General features: G+C 64.0%; 2 protein-coding genes across 11 annotated transcripts in view; both read right to left on the minus strand.

The window, feature by feature from the left end:
• Nucleotides 1-121: 121 nt before the first annotated feature.
• MAPK11 (mitogen-activated protein kinase 11) lies at nt 122-7,486 on the minus strand. Of its 2 annotated transcripts, XM_077169244.1 has the most exons (12): nt 7,208-7,486; nt 5,043-5,172; nt 4,812-4,870; nt 4,617-4,728; nt 4,458-4,487; nt 4,325-4,372; nt 4,140-4,254; nt 3,788-3,859; nt 3,489-3,568; nt 3,001-3,079; nt 2,755-2,928; nt 2,446-2,643 (listed from the first exon to the last, which is right to left on the minus strand). In XM_077169244.1, the coding sequence occupies exons 1-12, from the start codon at nt 7,321-7,323 to the stop codon at nt 2,564-2,566; spliced, it is 1,095 nt and encodes a 364-aa protein (XP_077025359.1). In that variant the 5' UTR covers nt 7,324-7,486; the 3' UTR covers nt 2,446-2,563. The 2 variants fall into 2 exon arrangements, with proteins under 2 accessions (XP_077025358.1, XP_077025359.1); XM_077169243.1 differs by lacking the exon at nt 3,001-3,079 and having other exon boundaries at nt 122-2,643; nt 7,208-7,483.
• A 4,592-nt stretch (nt 7,487-12,078) lies between these two features.
• The window catches only part of PLXNB2 (plexin B2), a 32,640-nt gene continuing 24,468 nt past the window's right edge, over nt 12,079-20,250 (minus strand). For 8 of the 9 annotated variants that reach the window (XM_077169252.1, XM_077169245.1, XM_077169248.1 and 5 more), the window contains 26 exons: nt 20,128-20,217; nt 19,776-19,857; nt 19,500-19,660; nt 19,243-19,391; nt 19,013-19,121; nt 18,756-18,892; nt 18,493-18,663; nt 18,116-18,245; nt 17,804-18,031; nt 17,549-17,725; nt 17,252-17,391; nt 16,966-17,066; nt 16,656-16,885; nt 16,308-16,489; nt 15,882-15,948; nt 15,603-15,749; nt 15,118-15,274; nt 14,940-15,040; nt 14,755-14,839; nt 14,513-14,667; nt 14,269-14,429; nt 13,903-14,050; nt 13,509-13,573; nt 13,295-13,370; nt 12,786-12,860; nt 12,079-12,708 (listed from right to left, as the gene is read on the minus strand). In XM_077169252.1, the coding sequence (XP_077025367.1) occupies nt 12,604-12,708; nt 12,786-12,860; nt 13,295-13,370; nt 13,509-13,573; nt 13,903-14,050; nt 14,269-14,429; nt 14,513-14,667; nt 14,755-14,839; nt 14,940-15,040; nt 15,118-15,274; nt 15,603-15,749; nt 15,882-15,948; nt 16,308-16,489; nt 16,656-16,885; nt 16,966-17,066; nt 17,252-17,391; nt 17,549-17,725; nt 17,804-18,031; nt 18,116-18,245; nt 18,493-18,663; nt 18,756-18,892; nt 19,013-19,121; nt 19,243-19,391; nt 19,500-19,660; nt 19,776-19,857; nt 20,128-20,217 (3,429 nt within the window). In that variant the 3' untranslated portion in view covers nt 12,079-12,603. The remainder of the gene's footprint in view (nt 12,709-12,785; nt 12,861-13,294; nt 13,371-13,508; nt 13,574-13,902; nt 14,051-14,268; nt 14,430-14,512; nt 14,668-14,754; nt 14,840-14,939; nt 15,041-15,117; nt 15,275-15,602; nt 15,750-15,881; nt 15,949-16,307; nt 16,490-16,655; nt 16,886-16,965; nt 17,067-17,251; nt 17,392-17,548; nt 17,726-17,803; nt 18,032-18,115; nt 18,246-18,492; nt 18,664-18,755; nt 18,893-19,012; nt 19,122-19,242; nt 19,392-19,499; nt 19,661-19,775; nt 19,858-20,127; nt 20,218-20,250) is intronic. The other variant, XM_077169251.1, reaches the window with a different exon arrangement.

Raw genomic sequence — 20,250 nt, forward strand, 5'->3', positions numbered from 1 at the left:
CGCCCTGCGGAAACCCGAGGCGATGGGGGATGGCCCAGCCCCGGCCCCGCGAGGAGGCGGCGCGGCGGGACACTCGGAAAGCCGCTGGCTCCGCACTGGGCTGGCGCCCCGGATGCCCGGGTCCCCAGGGGCCGCAGCGCTCTGGTCTCCTCTTTACTGCCCACACCCAGTGCGCCGCCGGGCCTATGCTGCCCAACTTCTGTCCCCAACTCCTGGTCACTGTCCTGAGCCTCCCAGACCCAGCCCCCTACCCCCACCCTGAATCTCCTGGCAGGGGGTCTCCACCGCACCCCCTAGGATGCCCTACCCCCAGGCGGGTCCACCCATCTGCGATTAGGTCTTGCCTGCAGCCCCCCTAACATATGCGGGATTGGTTCTGTCTCCCAGACTTCTCAGGTGGCCACCCCAGTGTCCATCCTTCAACCCCTGTCCCCAAGCCTCCCATCCCCCCTCGGCCCTTCTGCACCCTGGCTCCCACTCCTCCCTCCACCTCTTCCCCCATCCCAAGGCCACTGTTAGTCCCTTTGCCTGCTCCCCCCACACACACCTGCCCCCTGCTTGTCCTATCTGTCCAACCTGGCTTCTCTCCCTCCCTGAAGGCTTGCCCAAGCCCCAGGGGTGGGGGGCCTCTCAGGCCCTGACCTCTCAGTGTAGGCATAGTCCTGTCATGGGTCTGGGTGCTCCTGAGGATGGAGCCTGGGGGTCCCCTCAAAGCTGATTGGTGGTGGGTGGCAGGATCCCAAGTGCCCCCTTCCCTGCCTTTTGGGGCCCCGCCTGCCAACCGTGAATCAGCAGCTCAGCAGCCTTGGGCATGGCCAGACCAGCTTTACACCTGGCCTTGGGGTCGGTGACCCTGGCACATGCACAGCCAGCTGATGGCAAGAGCAGCCCACAGCCAGCCCAGCCAGGAGCATGGCACATGCCACCCACAAAGCCACCTGCACCCCATGCCCTGGGCTGAGTGGGGTACTCTGCCTCCAGGAAGCCCCCCTGGCTTACTCCCTGGGGTGGAGCCCAGGGTTCCAGCACTCATAGGGGCCCTTGCTCCTTCAGACCAGGGCCCCTTCCCCCGCCCCACCCCTACTGGCCTTGGCCAGCCATGTCTCTAGAGCTTCCCAGGTACCTAAAGCCCTGCAGCCTTGGTGCCTAGGCCTATAGGATCCTGCCTACAGCCCCCCAGGTGGGAGCTGCAAAAAGCAGTGGGAGTAGGCTCAGGTGAGAGTGGCCTGCAGAGTTCAAGGTTGAAAGCAGCCTTCTTTTCTCTACACCACCCCCACCCCCCGGAGTCTGCATTAGCCAGAAGGGAAAGGCCTGGCCCCCAGGAGAGGAAGCATTTGCCTCTAGCGGTGCCCCAGCTGTTCTCTCACCAGGCTGCATGACTGCCTGGTATCCTGTGGGCCAGGCCAGGGTGGGTGCAGCCCATGGTGAGCCCCCCAGAGGTGGAGACAGCAAAGGCAGGGGGCCTAGCATGTCGGACACTGGTGGGGCATGAGGGAAGCCCTTTATTGAGCGCCCCTGTGTACAGGCACTTCACATCCAGTCCCCCCTAGGTACCCCCAGGGTAGGAGGTTACCACCCAGTCTCCAGGCAGGGGCCTACCCACAGAGGATGCTCGGTCAGTTCTATTGTGGGAGGAGGGGGACAAGGCGACCCCAGAACCCCAGCTGAAGGGCCATGAGGGTAGGGGAGGTAGAGGGCCGGCAAGGCTTCTTCATCAGCTCTGTCCAAAGTCCATGGGCCGGGGCATTCATGTGAAGGTCACGTCCATGTGTGCACCTGTGTGCTCTGCCCAACCTGGTGGCTTGAGATTGCAGCACAGATACGGGCCCTCCCTTGCCTCAGCTCCTTGGCTGCAATGCTCCCTTGCTCAGCAATCTGCTGTGGTTCTATGCACCCACAAAGGAAAGCCCTGGCATCTGCTCAAGTGGGTGCCCTCGGCCCAAGGAGCCCTTCATGGGTACCCAGCATGTGGGGAGGTGCAGAGCAACCCAACTCTGGCCTCTTCCTGGTCATGGGCTCCTAGCACCCACAGATTCACATGTGCCCAGACAGCACAGGTGAACACACGGGCCCCAGCTTTTCTGACGTGAAGCCTGTAGTGTCCCAGCCTGGCCAGCCACCAGGGAAACCCTGCCCAGCCTGGGGGGCACAGGTGGTCTCAGCACTCCCGGGGCAGACCCCCTTTGGCCTGAGCAGCTCTGATCCCTGGAACCATCCCTTTGAGTCCAGGGGGTCCTGGCGAACTCCCACTGTACACAGAGAACAGGGCACAGACAGACACCAGCCTGGGGGGCAGCCCCATGGTATGCAAATCCCCCATTGTGAAATCCAGAGGGAGACCCAGATGGCTGGGGGCGGGGGTGAAGGACACGGGCACATACTTGTTGCCGACACATGTGTGTGCAGGACCCCCTGGGCACGGTGAGCAGGCAAGTAGGCCCCAGGCCAGGTATGTGGGCTGCTGGGCCAGGGCTGCAGGGTGGCACCCGTCACAGAGTCCCAGGATGAGCAGGGTGCAGGCTTAGGCCCCTCTAGCAGTGTGGAGGTGGCAGGTGGGCTCCCCTTACTGCTCAATCTCCAGGCTCTTGGGTGGCTGTGGGGGGTCTGGGGGTTTGAAGCTGAGGACTTCCTGGTAGGTGAGCTCTGGGGGGCAATGGGGAAAGGATCAGCACAGACGGCCCAGTCTAGGCCCAGTGCGGTGCCTGCTCCCCTCGCTGCCCAGCTCTGCCTGTCCCAGCCTCCACCCCTGCGCACCCTTCCACTCTTCCACTGAGCGCTCAGCAGCCTCCGCGCTCTCATCGTAGGGTTCGGCCTCAGGCTCATCCTCGGGGTCGTGGTACTGGCTGAAGTAGGCATGGGCCAGGGCCTCGGCCGCGCTGAGCCGCTGCTCACTGTCCAGCACCAGCATCCTTCCCAGGAGGTCCACAGCTGTGGGCCGCGGGAGGGTCAGCCCCGCCTCCGGCCAGTGGAGGGCCCCACCCAGTCCCGGTCCATCCTCACCCAGGGGGTTGGCTCCGTGGAAGAGGCTCCCGAGGTCCTTCTGGGGCATGGAGGGCAGGGACTGGATGTATGTCCGGGCCTGGGGGCACATGGGGGAGGGCCTGAGGGGACCACACACCCTCTACCGCAGGCCCCGGACAGAGCAGGGACTCCAGAGAAGACCCCAGACCCAGGCACTACCCAGCCCTGGCTGGCACAGGGGCAGCCAGAGACCTGCCCCTTAACCCCTCTGACCGTAGCCCCTCACCTAACCCTCCTGTCCCCTCCTCCACCCCACTGCCCCTGGCCAAACCACTGCTACCAGTGTCAGGACTGTGCCCTCGCTGTGTCCCCTGCCCTGCCGTATCCCTTAAAGGGGCAGGGCACCTGCCTTGGCTCCTCTGGCAGTGCCCTGCACTCCCCATACAGAGCCTGCTTCCCATGGTGTCCCCCAGAGTGCCCGGGGCCTTAGTCCGCAGAGGGCGGGGGGGGAGGGGGCACCCACTCACGTGTTCCGAGGATATCTTGGCCAGAACCTCGGGGCTGGGGGTCCCCACCACCTCCATGATGCGTTTTAGCTGGTCGATGTCTGCCTCGGCTCAGGAAACACCCACTGGCCAGCAGGGGCCTGCCCAAGCCCCCCAGGGCAGAAGCCATGGGTGCTGCCCAGAGCCTGCTCCTCTCCCCGGCCAATGAGCCAGGGGGAACAGCCAGACAGGGAGGGCCTGAGACTGCCTGTCGCCCTGCCCACCCACAACTGGGAGGTCCTGGCTCCAACACCCCCCAACCCCTGCGGGGCCAAGGATACAGTCGTTTCCTGGAAAGAGGGCCTTTCCCTGCAGCAGCTCGGCCATGATGCAGCCCACCGACCAGATGTCGACTGTGGGGGTCAGGGCACAGGCTGCCATCAGTCTTGGCCCCCCTCCTCCCGGGGCGGCAGCCCGGTGACCCTCACCCACAATGGGGCTCAACCTGGTGTGGGAAGGCCCACTGGAGCCTCCCCCCTCAACGCAGAGGGCCCCCTGTAGGTCTGTTTGTGCATGCTGACCCCAGCCCTGCCTCACCCCATCACCGGGAAGGACCCCCTGGGGTGCATGGCCACCCTCCCCAGGCCATGGCCCCCACAGGACATGGATGCCCCACGCAGGCCCCACGGCCACCTGTCTGGTTGTAGTGCATCCAGTTGAGCATGATTTCTGGGGCCCGGTACCAGCGCGTGGCCACATAGCCAGTCATCTCCTCATCCGCCTGGCGGGCGAGCCCGAAGTCCAGGATCTGGGCAGGCCACAGGGACGGTTCAGCACCTGCCCTCCTCACCCGCCCCGCCCGCACACACGCCCCTCACCCTGAGCTCGCAGTCCTCGTTCACCGCCACGTTGCTGGGCTTCAGGTCCTGCATGGAGGTACGGCTATGAGGCAAGCCGAGCACGGGGTCCACGCCGACCGGACCAGGGCCCAGAGCTGCACCCCACACCTACCCGATGGATGATGCCGGCCGAGTGGATGTACTGCGGGGAGGGGGGAAATCACGACTGCGTCGACCTCCCCGGGCGGACCGCGGCCCAACCCCGTCCCATACACCCCCGCTCCGCAGGGGCCCCGCGCCCCAGGGCCGCACACCAGCACCCCGGCGGCACCTTAAGCCCGCGCAGCAGCTGGTACACGAGGAACTGCACGTGCTCGTCACTCAGTGCCTGACACTTGACGATGTTGTTCAGGTCGGCGCCCATCAGGGTGGTCACCAGGTACCTGGCGGGGGATCAGGGGTTGGGGGTCAGGGGAGAGCCCCGCCCCGACGCCGCCCCGCCCCGAGCCACCTCCCTACAGCTCACACTTCGCTGAAGTCTTCGATGGACGTGGCCGGCGTGAAGACATCCAGAAGCCCAATGACCTGGCGGGGGGCGGGGCAGTCAGACCAGGCTCCGCCCCTGCCACGCCCCTCCCGCTAAGCCCCTTCCCCAGGACACCCTTGCCACGCCACTTTCAACTCCCATTGGCTCTCGCCCACCGGCTCCGCCCCCAGGCGCTCCCGGCTCCCATTGGCTGGCGCGCCCGTGGCTCACGTTCTCGTGCTTGAGGTGCTTAAGCAGGCGCAGCTCGCGGTACGTCCTCCGCGCATGGATCAGCGACTGGAAGGGGCGCGCTAGCTTCTTCACTGCCACCTTCTGGCGCAGCCGCGTGTCGTAGGCCGAGCTGGAAGGTGGGTGGGTGAGGCCTGTTCGGGTTTCCGCGGGCCCCTGGACCCCGGCCTTGCGCTGTCCCGGGGAGCACCGGACCCGGCGGTGGCCGCTCCTCTGGGGAGATTGGGCCAGTAGCCTAGAGGCGCCCGTCTGCGCCTTGCTGCTCCCGCAGCGCGCTCCTCTCGACCGCTTGCGTGTTGGCTAAGCCGTGAGCCCCCGGGCGGGCCTCTGCACGGTAACGCGAGAACAGGCTGGGTGTGTCTAGCGCCCTGACTACACTGACGAGGGTTCGAGAAGTCGCTTTATGCTACCTACTTGGCCAGTCCTCAGGGGGAGGCTCAGCAAACCCCAGGCCCCCCCAGCCTGAGAAGGCCAGGGCCAGGCTCTACCTGGAACCTCGGGGCTTCTGTTCTCCCTCACCGCAAGAACTGTGGCCCCAAACTGGGTTGAGGCAAGGAAAGAGCCCCCCCTAGGCCCGCGTGCAGGTGAAGCATCAGGAAAACCCATAGGGCGGTCACCGGCACCCCGGAGAGATTTGAGACCTTTCCCCAAACACTCCTGAGCTCCACTGCCTCTTCTGGGCACTCAACCGTGGAATACTCAAAATATGGAGGAATTTGGCCAAAATATGTTTATTGTTCCATTATTTGTAACAGTGAGAACTGGTTTGGATTAAACATCTATCAGTGAGAGGCAACCAGACGGACAGACAGCCTCCTCTCCATCTACCTGCCCGGGAGACAGCTGTCTCAGCCGTCCACTTCAGGCACAGGTGGGACAGGGTGGCGCACCCTCCCACGGTCCCCACTCAGGGTCAGCCCCCACTATTGGGGTTTAGGGGCTCTCCAAGGTCCTGCTGACCGCCATGCCTTTGCACAGTTGTGCCTTCCTCCCTCTTGCCTCCTGGACTCTCCATACACACTAACCTAAGAAGAGGGAGTGGAGCCTCAGGCCGCCCCCTTGCCTCTGCACTCTTTGGCCAGCTACTCCTGGGCCTCGGGTGGTCATGGGGCCAGGAGGGTGGTGGTGGAGAGGACAATGGCTAGGCACCTTGGTTGCTCCCACCTGGGAAGGTCTGAATCACTCCCTTAAGGAGGGAGGTTGCCCCTGCTGTTGGGCAGCAAAGCTTTTTGCCTGTGTCTGCACAGTGAAGTGACAGGAACTGGCATTCTGTGGGGCCTTTTGATGGCCAGTGAGTGCCAGCTCAGAGAGACTCTCCCAGCAGACCCCAAGTACCTGGTCCCACCCTGGCCTCTGGGGAGGCAGAGAAAGTCTTGGGCCCTAAAGGTCGGTAAAGGCCTGCAGGAGGCCTGAAGCAAAGCCCCAGCAGCATTTGCCCACCCAGGGACCCACAGAGACTGGCAGCCACCTGGCTGCTGGGGGGTGTGGGCCTCTCTCAATGCCCTATCCCTGCGCAGAGACTTGCCGAACATCATAACTGCAACTCAGGCCTCCCTGTATCGCTCAAATTAAGGTCCCCCCAGCCCGGGTGCCAGGGAAGCAAAAGCCCAGGCCTATCCAAGACCTCCCCCAGCCCCGATCCCTGGGGGCCCTGCTGCGGGGCTGCCTGCCCTCTGACCGCCCTTGCCTAAGACAGAAGTGGGCTGGATGCAGAACCCCCTGCTCAGGTCTAAGTACCTTCCGGCGCCTGCACCCCTTCGAAAATGGGGGAAAGGCAAGACATACGGGGCCGCCTGAGGCCAGCCTTGGGGGAGAACCTTTTCCCAGCCAAACTCTCAGAAGCACCCACCCGCTGCAAGAAGGTGGCATCTGCCACACACCGGGGCTGCCCAACCCTGGACCTGGGATGCGCCCTCGGGCGTGGAGGAACTCGGGACACCCGCCTGCTGCGGGCTGTGACGCCGCAGGATTCGGGCCGGCTGGGAGCCGGGAAGCGACGCCCCCTCCCAGGCTCGGTTGCGGGCGGGAAAGTTTCCTGCACGCCCACCCCTAACCCCCGCTCTATTCATTCCTCCGAGGCGAGCCGGGGCGGGGGCAGAGTGAGGCCCCTCCCCCGCCGGCCCCATCCCCCGCGGCCCCGCCCCTACCAGACCGAGCCGTAGGCGCCGGAGCCCACCGGACGCAGCCCCTGCAGCCGCTGCGGCACCTCCCACACCGTCTTGTTTAGTTCCTGCCGGTAGAAGCCGGCGCGAGGGCCCGACATGTCGGCAGCTGCCGCCCCTCGGCCCCGCCCAGCCCCGCGCCGAAGCCGGAGTCGAGCCCAGGGCGGGAGGAGGCGGCGGGGAGGGCTTCCCGGCTCGAAGCTGGGGGCGGGGGGTTCCCAGAGACAAACGCGCAGCTTCCGGCCCCTCCGAGGCGCCGGCTGAGCGGAAACCAGCCCGGCCCTCCCTCCCCATCCCGGGCGGCTCCGGAGGGGAGGGGCGGGCGGCCGGAGCGGGGGAGGTGAGAACGGGGGCTCGCGGTTGAGCCCCGCCCCGCCCATCGCGAGGCCCGCGGCTCCCAGAGCCAACCCCAATTCCTGCTCTCTCCCCCAGTTCCCCCAGACTCTCACAGCCCCCACCGGGCAGCTACAGCCCCTTCAGTGCTTTGCCGCCTGCCTCGGCGCCCCCGGGTGCTGCCCCGGGGCGAGGAAGAACCGTCAAGGCCGGAGAAAGCGGTCGAGCGTGGGCGAGAGTTTTCGCCGCCGTCGGGCGTAAAGCCAGGGAAAGGTCTCCTTTCAGGACCAGGGACAGCCGCGCTGCCCGGGGTGGTGGGTAGGACCGGGTTGGGGCCGCTGGGCCTGAACGGGTGGCCCCCAAATGCCGCCTCCTCTTTGGTGTCCGGTGCCTTCCCTCCTCCTGAAATCCACCCCTAGCTGTCGCCTCTTCGAGCAAGTCCGCCTTGACTTTGCCTGGCAGTGAGGCGCCATCTCCGGGTTGCAGGGGCTGGGACTGAGGGCAGGCGCGCTCTTCTAGGAAAGAAGGTTCGAGTCTTCCGAGGCCCCTCAAACGCAGACAGATCGGGGTGCTCTCCTGGTCCCCGAGACCAACCCCAGGCCCGCACGGGCCACCTCCACGCCCCACGGGAAACACGGCCCCGGGTGGAGAGACACTTTTACCCGCAGGCATGGCAGCCGGCGGGGAGCAGGGGCAGTGGGGAGTGGCCGGGGCCCCGCAGACAGCACCCCTCCCAGGGAAGTGGAATTAGGACTCAGAGTTGCTTAAACTTCTGCTTTTTCAAAAGAAGCTAAAATTAAAGGTTTTGTTGTGTTTGCTTAATGTGACATCCTTTGAATTTCAAATAGCAACCCAATAAAATTTAAAATGTCTACGTAGTTCAAAGCAGATGGACATAACAGGCGGTAGAAGCCGTGCTGGCCACGCTGTTGACCTTGGCCAAGTCCTGAGCCATGCCATGCCTGTTTCCCTGCAGTGGAGGAGCAGGTGCAGGCCCAAGGAGCGGGAGCTGCAGCGCCGACGTTGTGTGAAGTTGACTGAGCTTCAGCTGAAGGCGAACAGGCGGGTAGCTGCGCAGGGAGCCCTTTGTCTGCCTTCCACAATGACTGGCCCACCCCTTCCTGGGGGCTGGGCGATCCGCTCCTTCCTCCCCAGCAGCCCCAGGGGAGCCCCCACGAGACGCCTTCGCCTTTGGCTCCCTCAGAATCCGGGGCTCAGAGGGGACCAGAGCCTGAGCAACCTTGGCTGCAGGCAGGGAAGGGCCAGGGGCATTCTGTCAGAGAGGAGATGCCCATCCCACCCCAGTTGCAACCCACCTTCCTCAGGCAGGGGGTAACAGTAGAGGGGCAGATGGAGGTGGTAGGTGGCCAGGTGCAAGCCCAGGGTCCCTGTCTCCCCCAGACCCTGCTCCCCCTCCACCCCTAGTGTCAGGTCACCCCTAGCCATGTGGCCCTCACCCCTCCTCTCCAAGTCACTGCCCCAGCTCTTCATCAAACAGCTGCCCCCACTGTCTCCTCAGTTCTTGGCCCCCAGTTCAGGAAGGATGGGACAACGGGGGCCCCTCTGGAACGGGAAGAGAATGGGAAGTGGAAGCAGCAGGGCAGCCACATGAGGCACCCTGAACACCAGCCAGGCCCAGGCCCCATGGCCCCATCACCTGCCTGACTCCTCTCCGGGGGTGGAGGGCAGCTGAGCTCATCTAGGAGCTGAGCCTTAGGACCTGTAGCCCTAACATGGCCCCACAGGTTCACAGGGAGGCCACATGGAAGGGGTTCTTGCCCACCTTGCCGGCCTCCCTGCCCTCCTCCTGCCTACTTGCCCAGTGGGGAGGGGTGCAACTGCTACCCCAGCCCCATCTGAAAGGGCCCGTCTCCTGCCCGTGCCTACCCCCCGCAGGTGTAGCCACACTGTGTTCAGGTATGCTGACCAGCTTGGCCTCTGGGGGTGGGGGCAGCAGGGGGCCAAAGCAGTGTTGCTCCTGGGGACTTGGGGCGGGGCCTCAGCTGTTTGCCCAGCATGCTTCTTGGGGGAGGCACCCACCGTTCTCCCATCATGAATGGGGCTGCACATGACTGAAGTCTCCCCATCAAGACCCCAGCCAGTGATGCCAGCGGAGTGCACAGGTCAGAGACGCCCAGACATGCGGAAGCTGTGGAGACACGTGAACCCTGAAGAGCCCAGCTGAGCACCTCGATCCGGCCATACCTAAAGCCAACAACGTCCTCGTTACGGAGCCACCTGTGCCCTTTCTGTTTGGGCTGGGGCTCTCAAAACCCCTCATAGCCCCTTGCAGAGGGCGGGGCCCATCTGCCCCGCTCAACTGCCATGTCATCAGCAGACAGTGAGAACCACAGAGACTGGTCCTGTCGTATGCACACGCCCGAGGCCGAGGATCACATCCACAGTACACCTGCTCTGGGGGTCCAGGGGCCCTGCCCTCCCCTGCAGCTGTAGCTTGCCCGTTTGCTTGGCTTACACTGACTTTGAGTCACTCTGGTGCAGCTTGTGGGCCTGAGGCAGTGGGACTCAGGGACACTGCCACCACCTGCTGGCATGAGCTCCTTTGGAGCACAGCCTCTGAATCTAGTTCCAGAACGGGCAGGGGGGGCCAAGCTTTAGCAGGCTCTACCCGGAGCCATCACCATGGGGAGCAAGTGGTGCCTCGGGGGGAGGGCTGGGCTGGGGGCAGATGGCAGAGCCCGTCCCAGCTGGGACCACCTCATTTTGGCCACAGCTGACCCTCATCAGCACCCTTCCTGGCCACTTTGAAGGCCTGAGACCTCTGCCCCTGCCATGGCTCCTGCCCTGCTGCCCCCAAATGGTGGCCACCCTGTCATGCAGCCCGCCTCCCTGGCTCTCACTCCTACTCTCCTGACTCATCTTCCCCAAACTTCTAACACCCCTTGACCCTTGTTCTCCAGGGTAGCTGCTCTGGTCATGAGGACCCTGTGCTGGCTTGAAGTGTGTGCACCACAGAAAAGGACACTTTTTAAATTATCTTTTTTTGTATTTTGTATGGCAGGAGTCACATTTCATCCTTTTTCCATGTGAGTATCCGCTTATTGCAGCACCATTTGCTGAATTTTTATGTTTGATTTTTCTTTTGTTTGCTTGCTTATTTGTTTGGGAAGTACTTGGGCTGGGAATCGAGCTCAGGTCTCCCACATAACAGGCAAGAATTCTACCACTGAACTACCCTTGGGTTCCCAAGACCACATTCTTTTAATCCATCTGTGGGTGCAGACCTATGGTGGATGGCACCTTCTGGTTAGCTTGCTTCCATGGGAATGGGAGCCCTCACCTCATTCAGGGTGGATCTTGAGCCTCCTGCTGGGGTCCCTTACAAGAGAATAAAGGATACACAGGAAAAGCCTGGAGAACTGAGAGAAGCCCACAGGAGCTGAGGGGGAGGCTGCTGAAGCCAGAAGCTGGAAGCATTGAATCCCAGCAGCTAGGCCAGTGGATGCCAGCCATGCACTGCCCCGTGATGGGATGTCCGGCTGCCAGTCTTCAGAGAAGAAATTCTCCTGCTTATGCCATGATGTAGACGTTTTCCAGCCTCAGGACTGTACATTTGTAAGTGAATAAATCCCTTTTATAAAAGCCAACCTATTTCTGGTACATTGCACTCCAGCAGCTTGAGCAAACCCAAACAGGCTCCCTTCATCCACTGAGCCCTCTCCTGTGTCCTCAGTTTTTACCTCTTGAAATAATTCTTAAATAACAAGCAACCTGTAGCTGTAGACAAGGGTTGCTCCTGCTAGCCATGCCCCATCCCTTGGCTGACCTATTCTCCTGGCACAGACTCCTGGGGAGCCATCACCCCACCTGCCTTATGGAGTGTGTGCTGAGTAGGTTGAGGCACTGGGCCACATCTGAAGCCCTGGGGACAGCCTTGGGCCATCGTTTCGGGTGGATCAGGGTGGCTGTGGAGGCCAAGGGGACGGAGCTGGGCGACTTCCAGAGAAGGGGTCTGCTGGCAAGGGACAACAGAGCCAGGAGAGCCAGGGAGACGCAACCACAGGGGCACCCAGAGGGCTGGCCACTGAGCCCCAGCCTACACCTTTCTCTTGGGGCTTCAGAGATGCTGTCCCCTGGGCCTGGCGGATGACCAGGGCTGCAGCATCTCCCAGCCACCCCTGCCGGCCAGTGTATCTCCACACCAGGGTCCAGCCTGGGCTGCAAGCAATGCTAAATGCGTGCTGGAGAGGCCACCTGCTATCTCATTAAGCCACCCCTCATGAAATGCCACCTCCCGGCCCCCCAGAGATGAGGAGAGGGTGCTCTCACCATGCTGCACCCCTCCTGGCGGCTGATGCCACGCCCAGGCCCTTCCTTGAAGGTGGGAGTCCCTGGGGATGCCCTGGGGATCTCATCCCAGACCTCTGCCCACAGCCTCCTCGGCCCCCCACATCTGCCCAGGATTGGGTCTGGGCCTGCAGCATACAGGACCCTCCACAGCCCTCAGGCTGGGTGCTGGGTCCCAGGCCTGGGCAGGGAGGCAGGCACATAGCCACGTGGCGCAGTGAAAAAGATCGCTGTATTTGCTTTATAATGAACACGATTTACAAAAAAGGTGTGGGTGGTCCTAGCGGGGCTGGCGCAGCCCGGGCGGGCAGAGGCTCCCGTGGGACCTTGGAGGCGGCCCCAGTGGCCCCTCGAGTCCAGCCTGATGGCGCCGGGCCCCCAGAGCGGGCAGGCGGGGCCACAAGGTATCGTACCGCTTTTTCTAGTCCTCTCGTCCTGGCCGGGGACAGGCAGGGCCCAAGTGTGGCCCTGGGGGCGGCGAGCACCGCGACCCACCCCGAGCCCCACGCTGGTGCTGGGCCCGCTGGCCAGCTGCGGGCACTTAAGGCACATTTTGCGGATTGCTGGGAGACTCGACGCACATGGGCGCCGCCGGGGCTGGTCCCGCAGGAGAGGCTGGGGCTGGTGCTGGGCAGGGCCAGGCTGGGCCTCTTGGCAGCATTGTTGGGGGAAGGAGCTGCCAGAGGCTGTGGATGCTGGCCTGTGGTGCGCCTGCGGTGGCAGAGGTCAGAGGTCAGAGGTCAGAGGTCCGTGACCTTGTTTTCCAGCGCAGCTGCAATCTGCTGCAGGCGGAAAGCCAACTGCATCTTCTGGGCAGCAGGATCCTCCTCCAGGGCGTTGACAATCTGAGGGTGGGCTGCATCAGGCTGCTGCCCAGAGGGGTCACCCTGGGCCCCCACCCTGCAGCAGATCCCTACCCTACCTGGTCGTAGTACTTCTGTGTGTACTGGTAGAGCTGGTGCAGGGCCACGAGGGTGTTCAGGGAGTCAGTGTGCGCCTGGGGAGGGGCAGCATGACCCTGGGTGGGGCCGGGCAGCGGGGGATCGGGGGGCCAGGAGGGGGTAGCAGTGGGGTACAGGCAGGCCCCCACACCAGCACACCTGTGCCCACACGGAGGCACCTTCCCTCCTGGAGGGGGCATGGGACTTGGTGGGAGATGCAGGTGTAGGTTGGGTCTGACTCCTCACCCCCACCCCCACCCACACCCACACACTCACACTTACCCCCACCTATGTTCACATCACCCCCACCTACATTCACACTCACCCACACCCACATGCTCACACTTGCCCCAGCTGCGGTCCCAGGTACACACTCCGTCATGTGATACAGAGCTGCATCCGGGTTCCCTGTCCCCACCCTACCCCCTGCTTCTCTCCTCCCTGTCCCAGTCACCCCGGCCCCACAGGTCAGCCCCACGCCCAGTCTTACCCGGGAAATCTCTGCTAAGTGTGTGTTCATGTCCTGGTCGCTGACCTGCACCATCTGTCGGATCCCTTTGTAGTAGCTGCAGAGACAGGGGTGTTTATAGGGCTGGCAGCAGGCAGGAGCCTGGAGAGGGGCAGGAGGGGGGCCCATGAGAGGTGGGCAGGAGACCCGGGTTGGCAGGGGGGCCCGGGAGGGGCAGGTAGGGGGGCCCACTCACTCCTCCACCATCTTCTTGTAAGCAGAGATCTCCTTCGCATACAGAAGCTTGTTGCTCGGAGAGTCCTGGGGAGACGCGGCCAGGTGAGGCCCTGATGCAGCCCTCCCATAGCAGTTCCCCTCACCACATCCACCGCAGAGAGGCTGCAGCCCCCCCCCTTGCCCATCACAGATCCAATGGGACCCCTCATTTTCAATAAGAAAACAGTCCAGTTCTTGACTGATAGTAAAGTCAGTCTTTCATACTGTACAAGGTCAGGAGAAGTCCCACCAATGAACGGTCCTGGCCAGGTGGCTCAGGTACCCAGCCAGAGTTCCAGCCGCAAACGTGCAAATCTAGGCTGCAGCCCCCCTTCTGGGCCCCGGCCCCCCACGTAATCCCCAGCCCCACCCACCCGGCTCAGCTTGTGTTCCGTGCGTGTGCAGGCATCCATGAAGGTCTGGGCGATGACTGACAGGGACGCATCCACCACCTCCGGCACGTGCACATCGAAGATGAAGTGCGGATTCTTGAGGATGTTCACCCAGAACCGGAGGGGCAGACTGCGTGGCACCATCGGGCATGAGGAGTTGTGGCAGTGGGGGATATGGGGTGTGGAGCAGAAGGAGGCAGGGTCACGGAGGGTGGGGTTGTGGTGGTAGGGAGCAGGGCACAGGGGATGCTAGGCAGTCGAGGGCAGTGGGAGGGCAGAGCAGGATCCTGGGGCACTGGCAGTGGGGGGTAGCAAGGGGGAAACGTGAGAGTGGAGGCCAGGGCCCACCTGTTGGTCTTCCAGATGTGGATGGTGTCCTCATCCTTGATGTCATGCTTCTCTGCCTGCTCGTCCAGGAAATCAAAGAAGTATTTGACGGCAGGGGGCACGGCCAGGCCAGGTGCCAGGACGCTCTGGAAGAAGTTGTCCACGAACTGCTGCAGCGTGCCCTGTGGGTGGATAAGGTCAGTGGCAGTGGGGGCAGGGCACCTGGGGGGTGGATGGGGTACCTGGGGGACAGGTCAGGCTGCACCTTGACAGAGAGCAGGCGCGTCAGGTAGATCTCTGTGATGGCCTTGGTGCGCTCCTTCTCCTTGACGCTGCCACGCTTGCACCTGCCCTCGTCTACCTCGTCTGCTGGCCTTACCAGGTGCCACACGCGGTTCTCTTCCTCCAGGAGGGCGTGGCCTGCAGGCAGGGGTGGGACTGGCTCAGGGCAGGGTGGGGCCACGGCTCCCACAGCCGGGGAGGGGCAGGGCAAGGGGCGGGACTCACGCTCCCCAGGCAGATCCTGTTGGCTGTCCTCGGGCTGCTGGGAGACCCCCACCTTGGACAGGAGGAGGGTGGCTCCGTCCCGGACCTGGGTGGGAGGGAAGGGAGAGGTGAGAGCACTGCACAGGTCTCCTGGGAGATGCTCCTGTGTCTTCCCTGCACCCACCCCCCCGTGCCCCAGCGCTCACGTTGTAATGCATCAGGGTGTTGATTCGTCTCCAGCGGCCCTCCCTCTGAGAGGTCAGATCCAAGTCCGACAGGATCTGGGCCGTGGACCCAGGACGCCACTCTGTGGGGACACATGCAGGCCGCTTGCACACAGGCTGCTGCCCTAAGCCCCACCCTTGCCGGGCCAGCCCTCCTCACCTAGGACGACGCTCTCTGCCTTGGGCCAGCGGGAGCAGGGCAGCGTGCGGTATACCTGGTCGATGACCTTCTCCTTCACCTGGGAGATGGTGTCACAGTTGAGCACCTTGACGGGGACGGCATCCACCCCTTCGTCCTGGACAATCACGCTCACCGTCTGTGGGGGATAGGGGGTGAAGGGCAGGACACACCCTGGGGGCTGCCTGCAGGACAGGGGCTCCAAGGGTCCCACCACCATGTATATGCACACCCCTCTTGCAGGGCCCAGGCCGCCCCATCCTGGCGTCTCGTGCGAGCTGCTGGCTCCAGGCCGTCACACTGGTCCTCGCCTGGCCACCCCACGTGAACATGCACACATGCGAGTAAGGGGGGCCCAACCTGTACTTGCATCAATCAGTAATGGCCAGCAGCCCCCACCCTTGTGTGGCCCCGGGCACTGAGCTCAGGCCCTACCTGTGGCCCCATGCCCTCCTGCCCGGGCTCACCAGGGGTGTGTACTCCACGTCATCGCCCAGTAGCCCCGTGTCATTGAGCGTGTATTTGGCTTTCTTCTGCACAGCATCCACTGGCCCCTTCTCTACCTGGTGCTTGATGGCCTTGAAGAGCTTGTACAGGGGCTCGCCGGCACTGTCCTGGGCAGTGCAGGGCAGTCAGGGCGGGCGGGCCAGGGAGCCCCAGAGTCTGACCTCACCAGGGGATGGAAGCCAATCCATAGATGGGGACACCATCTCACCATCCCCAAGCCCAGTCGCAGTGGGACCCACCTTGAGGTACTGATAGAGGCAGATGGACATCCAATTGGAGAGCATTCTCTCCACCACTGTCTCAGACCTGAGGAGCAGAGGTTGGGCACTGAGGGACCCCCGCCATCACTTCCCGGGCTCTGCCCATCACCCCGGCCTGGTTTGGCTTCCTGCTAGGAGCACATGTGGCTGGGGTAACCCAGGGCCCAGTGCAGGCACATAACACCCTACCGCCCAAGCGGGCCTGTCATTTTCTTCCCATGCGATGGTAGAGCAGCCGTGTGGCCCAGGCCAGGGCTGCCAAGCTCACTGCCGACCCTGAGTGTCTGGATCCCCTGACACCCAGCCCCCCAGCCCCCATTCCCTAGTTCCCCAGCCCCCAGTCCTTAGACCCCCAGTCCCCCTGGCTTCCTAGCCCCCCAGCCCCCAGCCCCTGAGTCTGCACACCTGCGCAGCATCAGCTTGGGGTTCTTGGCCACCACATACTGCTCCATGAGCTCCAGGAAGAGTGTGCGCATGATGTCCGTATAGTACTCCAGTTTCCCGTGCAGCGCCACCGTCAACAGCGATGCAAAGTAGACTTTGGCACGTGCTGAGAACTCGCGCTGGTTCTCTAGGGTGTGGATGAACTGCGGAGTGGAGGCGTTTAGAACCTGCGAGGAGGGAGCCCCAGGCCCGTGCGCACCCTGCCCCGCAGCGCTGCGCAGCCTCCTGGCTCCCGGGCCCCGCCCCCTCCCCACCCCTCCCACCTCCTCCCAGTCCCTCCCCTGCCCGGGATCCCCCCACCCCACTCACGTTGACCAGAAAGGACTTGCTGTTGAGCAGGTTGGAGAACTGGTAGAGGGCCTGCTCCACCACGGGCCGCCGCGCCTCGGGGATGTCCAGCTGGCCCGTAACCATCACGTCCTTGCTGCCATCCTTGGAGAGCAGGAAGAAGACGCGGTCCGTGTAGGTCTTGTAGTCCAGCACCGGGATGCCCGCTTCGTGCACATCACTGCTCTGGTCCTCCATTTCGATCATTAGGTCTGCGGGTGGCAGCCCCGGGTGAGGGTGAGGGTTGCATCCCCCCGGCTGACACCCTCCCCCCAGTCACCGCCGCGCTTACCCGTGAACTCCTTCTTGCAACGGTCCCGCACACTCTCCTCCAGGCCCTCAAGCTGCGACCGGATCTTCTCGTATTCCCGCTCAGCCTGCTGGCTCTTCCTCCTGGAGCCACGAACAGCGAACAGCGTCATGGCTCGACCCCTTGCCACAGCGGGCTGCCAGCAGAGGAGGGGGCGCGGCCGCGGGGGTGGGGGTAGGCAGGCCCAGCGGGGAGGGGCGTGGCCTGGGCGGTTGGGCCCAGGAGAGCAGGGCCTATGGAGGGGCAGGGCATGGGTGGGGCAGCTCACCAGTAGCAGTACACAGACACAGCAATAACCACCACCATGGGCACAATGACCAGCGGCAGGATGAGGCTGAGTGGCACGTCGCTCACACGTGTGTCATACTCCACACGGCCCAGCACCCACTCACGCGATCCGAACTTCACCTGCGCCGGGGGTGAGTGGGGGGGCATGGGCAGGCTTAGGGCCCTCCAGGACCCCGCCACCTGTGCTCTACAGGGGGCCTCAGCCTTGGGCCAGCCCCAGGCATTGCCCACCCCCTGCAGAGCCCCCAGGCACTACCCCCCCAAGACCCCCACTCACAATGAACTCAGGCAGGTTGTGCGTGGTGTCCCGTTTTTGCCGCCGCTTGGGGGGAGGTTGCACCTCAGGGGGTTCGCAGTACAGGTCAGTCTCTGTTAGCGTCTTCATGATGCAGCGCTCAGCACCCACGAAGGCCTCAGCCTCTTGCAGCGTCATGGCCTTGTTCAGGTTGGTGCCCTAGGGTGGGAAGGAGGGCAGGGTGTTGGGGGAGCACTCTCAGACGTGGGGGACCCCTGGGCAGGCCCAGCCCCACACCTGCGCGTGGATGAGCTTGTTGACTTGTTTCTTGACGCCGCCTGTGAAATTCACGAAGGTGGGGTCGGCCACATACTCGAAGGCACCAGCCTCGGTCCTGAGCAGCACCTGGTGGCCGTCCATCTGGACCAGTGCCGTGAGGTTGTAGGCCTCTGGCTCATCAGGGACGGCCGGGGACAGGAAGACGACCTTGGTGTCGTTGTGCAGCACATACTCAGTGCCCACGACCTGCAGGCCAAGGCTGGCTGTCAGCCATCAGACGCTGGCACCAGAACCCCCCGGGGGGTGCACCAGGCGCCCCCATGCACTGACCACCGTGGGCTGCGGGGCTCCGGCCTCCCGCCGCCGCCGCCAGGACTGCAAGGGCTCAGCGATGACCACCATGGAGAACCTCTGGATCAGGCTGAAGCCCTGCCCGGTAACGCTGATGCTGCGGCCGCCACTGCGGATGGGATGGCCACCCATAAGTTGGGCAGTACCTGCCTGACTCCCCCATGGGGAGGCAGGAGCTGACATATGATGTTTATCATGGGTGGGGAGCACCTGGGCCTCTAGGAGGAAGGGGACTGGGCATGCAGCCAGTACTTTCTGGAAGCCACCCTGCAGCCCAAACCAGCCTGGTCACATTCTTCTCAGCTGAGGGTGCCGGGGCGGGGCTGGTAGGGGAGGGGTCCCTGCTGATCCCACACCTGGCAAAGCTGCGCAGCGGTTCAAAGGTGCGCAGCACGGGGTTCTCACGGTAGGTGAAGGTGACACCAGGGCTGGGCACGTGGGAGCCCCCATAGGACACCTCCAGGGCCACCTCGCCCAGGGTCGGCTGGGGGCCAGTCACACACTTGAGATGTGGCCCAAACTCCGTCCTGGGGGTGAGGAGGGCAGCCATGAGCCCCAGCCTGGCCTGGCACCTGCCCCGCCCCCGGGCCAGGGCAAACCACACCCCCGTGACACCCACACGTTACAAGGGACACGGTTGAGGGTCACCCGCACGTCCTCACGGCAGCCTGTGTCCAGGTACATGCCGCTGATGGTCAGCATGGTGCCGCCCGCCTGAGGCCCCTGCTTGGGGTTCACATGGAGGGGCTGGGGCTGCTGAGAGAGTGGCAGGCATGGCAGGTTGGCAGGGCCCTGGACTGGGCGCCCTCCCCGCAGACACACATAGCCCCAGGCCTGCTGCCTCCCCCAACATGGGCCCCCTGGCCCCGAGCTTACTTGGTAGGTGAACTGGACATGTGGGGGAGAGTGGCCCCGCTTCCCATTGACCTCCACCTCGACACCCCCCCTCAAAGGCTCCTCTGCAGCCTCGATCACACACACGATCCTGGAGGGTGGGGGTATAGGACCTGCTTGAGGCCATGACCCTTCCCTAGCCCCCAGCAGCCCCCAGGGGAGGGACCATCCACCAGGGGTCCCCGGAGAGCCTCGCCACAGCTGCCGCTCACCGAGTGGACACCGAGTACTGGTCTGGCTCAAAGGCACAGTTCCGGCCGGCCACAGTGACCCTCTCGACGTCGTCTGCCCTGACGCCCAGGTTGGAGCCGAGGATGGTGACACGGATGCCCCCAGCCAGAGGGCCGGTCTCAGGCTGGATCTGGAATCAGCAGGGCCGTGACCCGGGGGCTTGCACAGGTGGGGGCCAGGCGGCTGGGGTCGCAGTGGTTGCAGGAGCCGCCTGCCCCTCTGGGCCACCCGGGCTTACCCTGGAGATGACTGGGGGCGGGCAGTCGGACGTGGCGTTGCTGCACAGAGCCTGATACACGCACTTGCCCTGCCCGGCACACCACACGCACTGGTATGCGGTGTCTGCAGCCAGGCACAGGCTGCAGTCGCCGCGGCCGAAGGAGCAGTTGTACAGGGTCACTGCAGGGAGAGCAAGCGGGGTCAGCCGCCACGCTCCGCCCCCTCCCCTGCTCTGCCCCCTCCCCACCCCGCCCACTCCCCTGCTCTGCCCCTGCTCCCCTCACCCTCCCCACACCTTGGAGCTTGCTGTCGATGTTCTTGCCGAAGGACTTGACATACAGGTGGAGGGGCAGCGTCTCGTTCGCATCGTGGGACAGCTGGGGGACAAACCAGACTGTGCTGCCCTCATGGCCCTCACCAGCCAGCCCCCGAGGGGGTCAGCAGTGAGCCCACATCTGCTCCAGGCCCCCCACTCTGGAACTAATGCTGGCGGTATGGCGCCTGGGGCTCCACGGTCTGGGCAGCCACAGAACCGGTGCAGGAGAGGGACGCAGGGGAATGAACCATTTGATTCTTGGCACACAAGAGGGGACACCCGTCCACATCTCGGGGTGCCAGGTTCATGGCTCGGCTCCACCTGGGCATACCTTTGGGGTGCGGAAAAGGAAGCTCCCTGGCTCCTGCGAGGTCACCAGGGCCTCAAACTTGAGCAGCTCACTCCCCACGAGCAAGGAGCCCTGCAGGACAGCAGGATGGTGGCTCGGGACTCC

Source organism: Tamandua tetradactyla, chromosome 7 (assembly GCF_023851605.1).
Source record: "Tamandua tetradactyla isolate mTamTet1 chromosome 7, mTamTet1.pri, whole genome shotgun sequence".
Lineage (NCBI taxonomy): Eukaryota > Metazoa > Chordata > Mammalia > Pilosa > Myrmecophagidae > Tamandua > Tamandua tetradactyla.

Coding starts and splice junctions, on each gene's coding strand:
- MAPK11 (XM_077169243.1), bottom strand. CDS start 7,323: ATGTCGGGCCCTCGCGCCGGCTTCTACCGGCAGGAACTAAACAAGACG. Junction 5,173..7,207: donor GGCGCCTACGGCTCGGTCTG/GTAGGGGCGGGG, acceptor CCCACCTTCCAG/CTCGGCCTACGACACGCGGC. Junction 4,871..5,042: donor AGCACCTCAAGCACGAGAAC/GTGAGCCACGGG, acceptor GCCCCCCGCCAG/GTCATTGGGCTTCTGGATGT.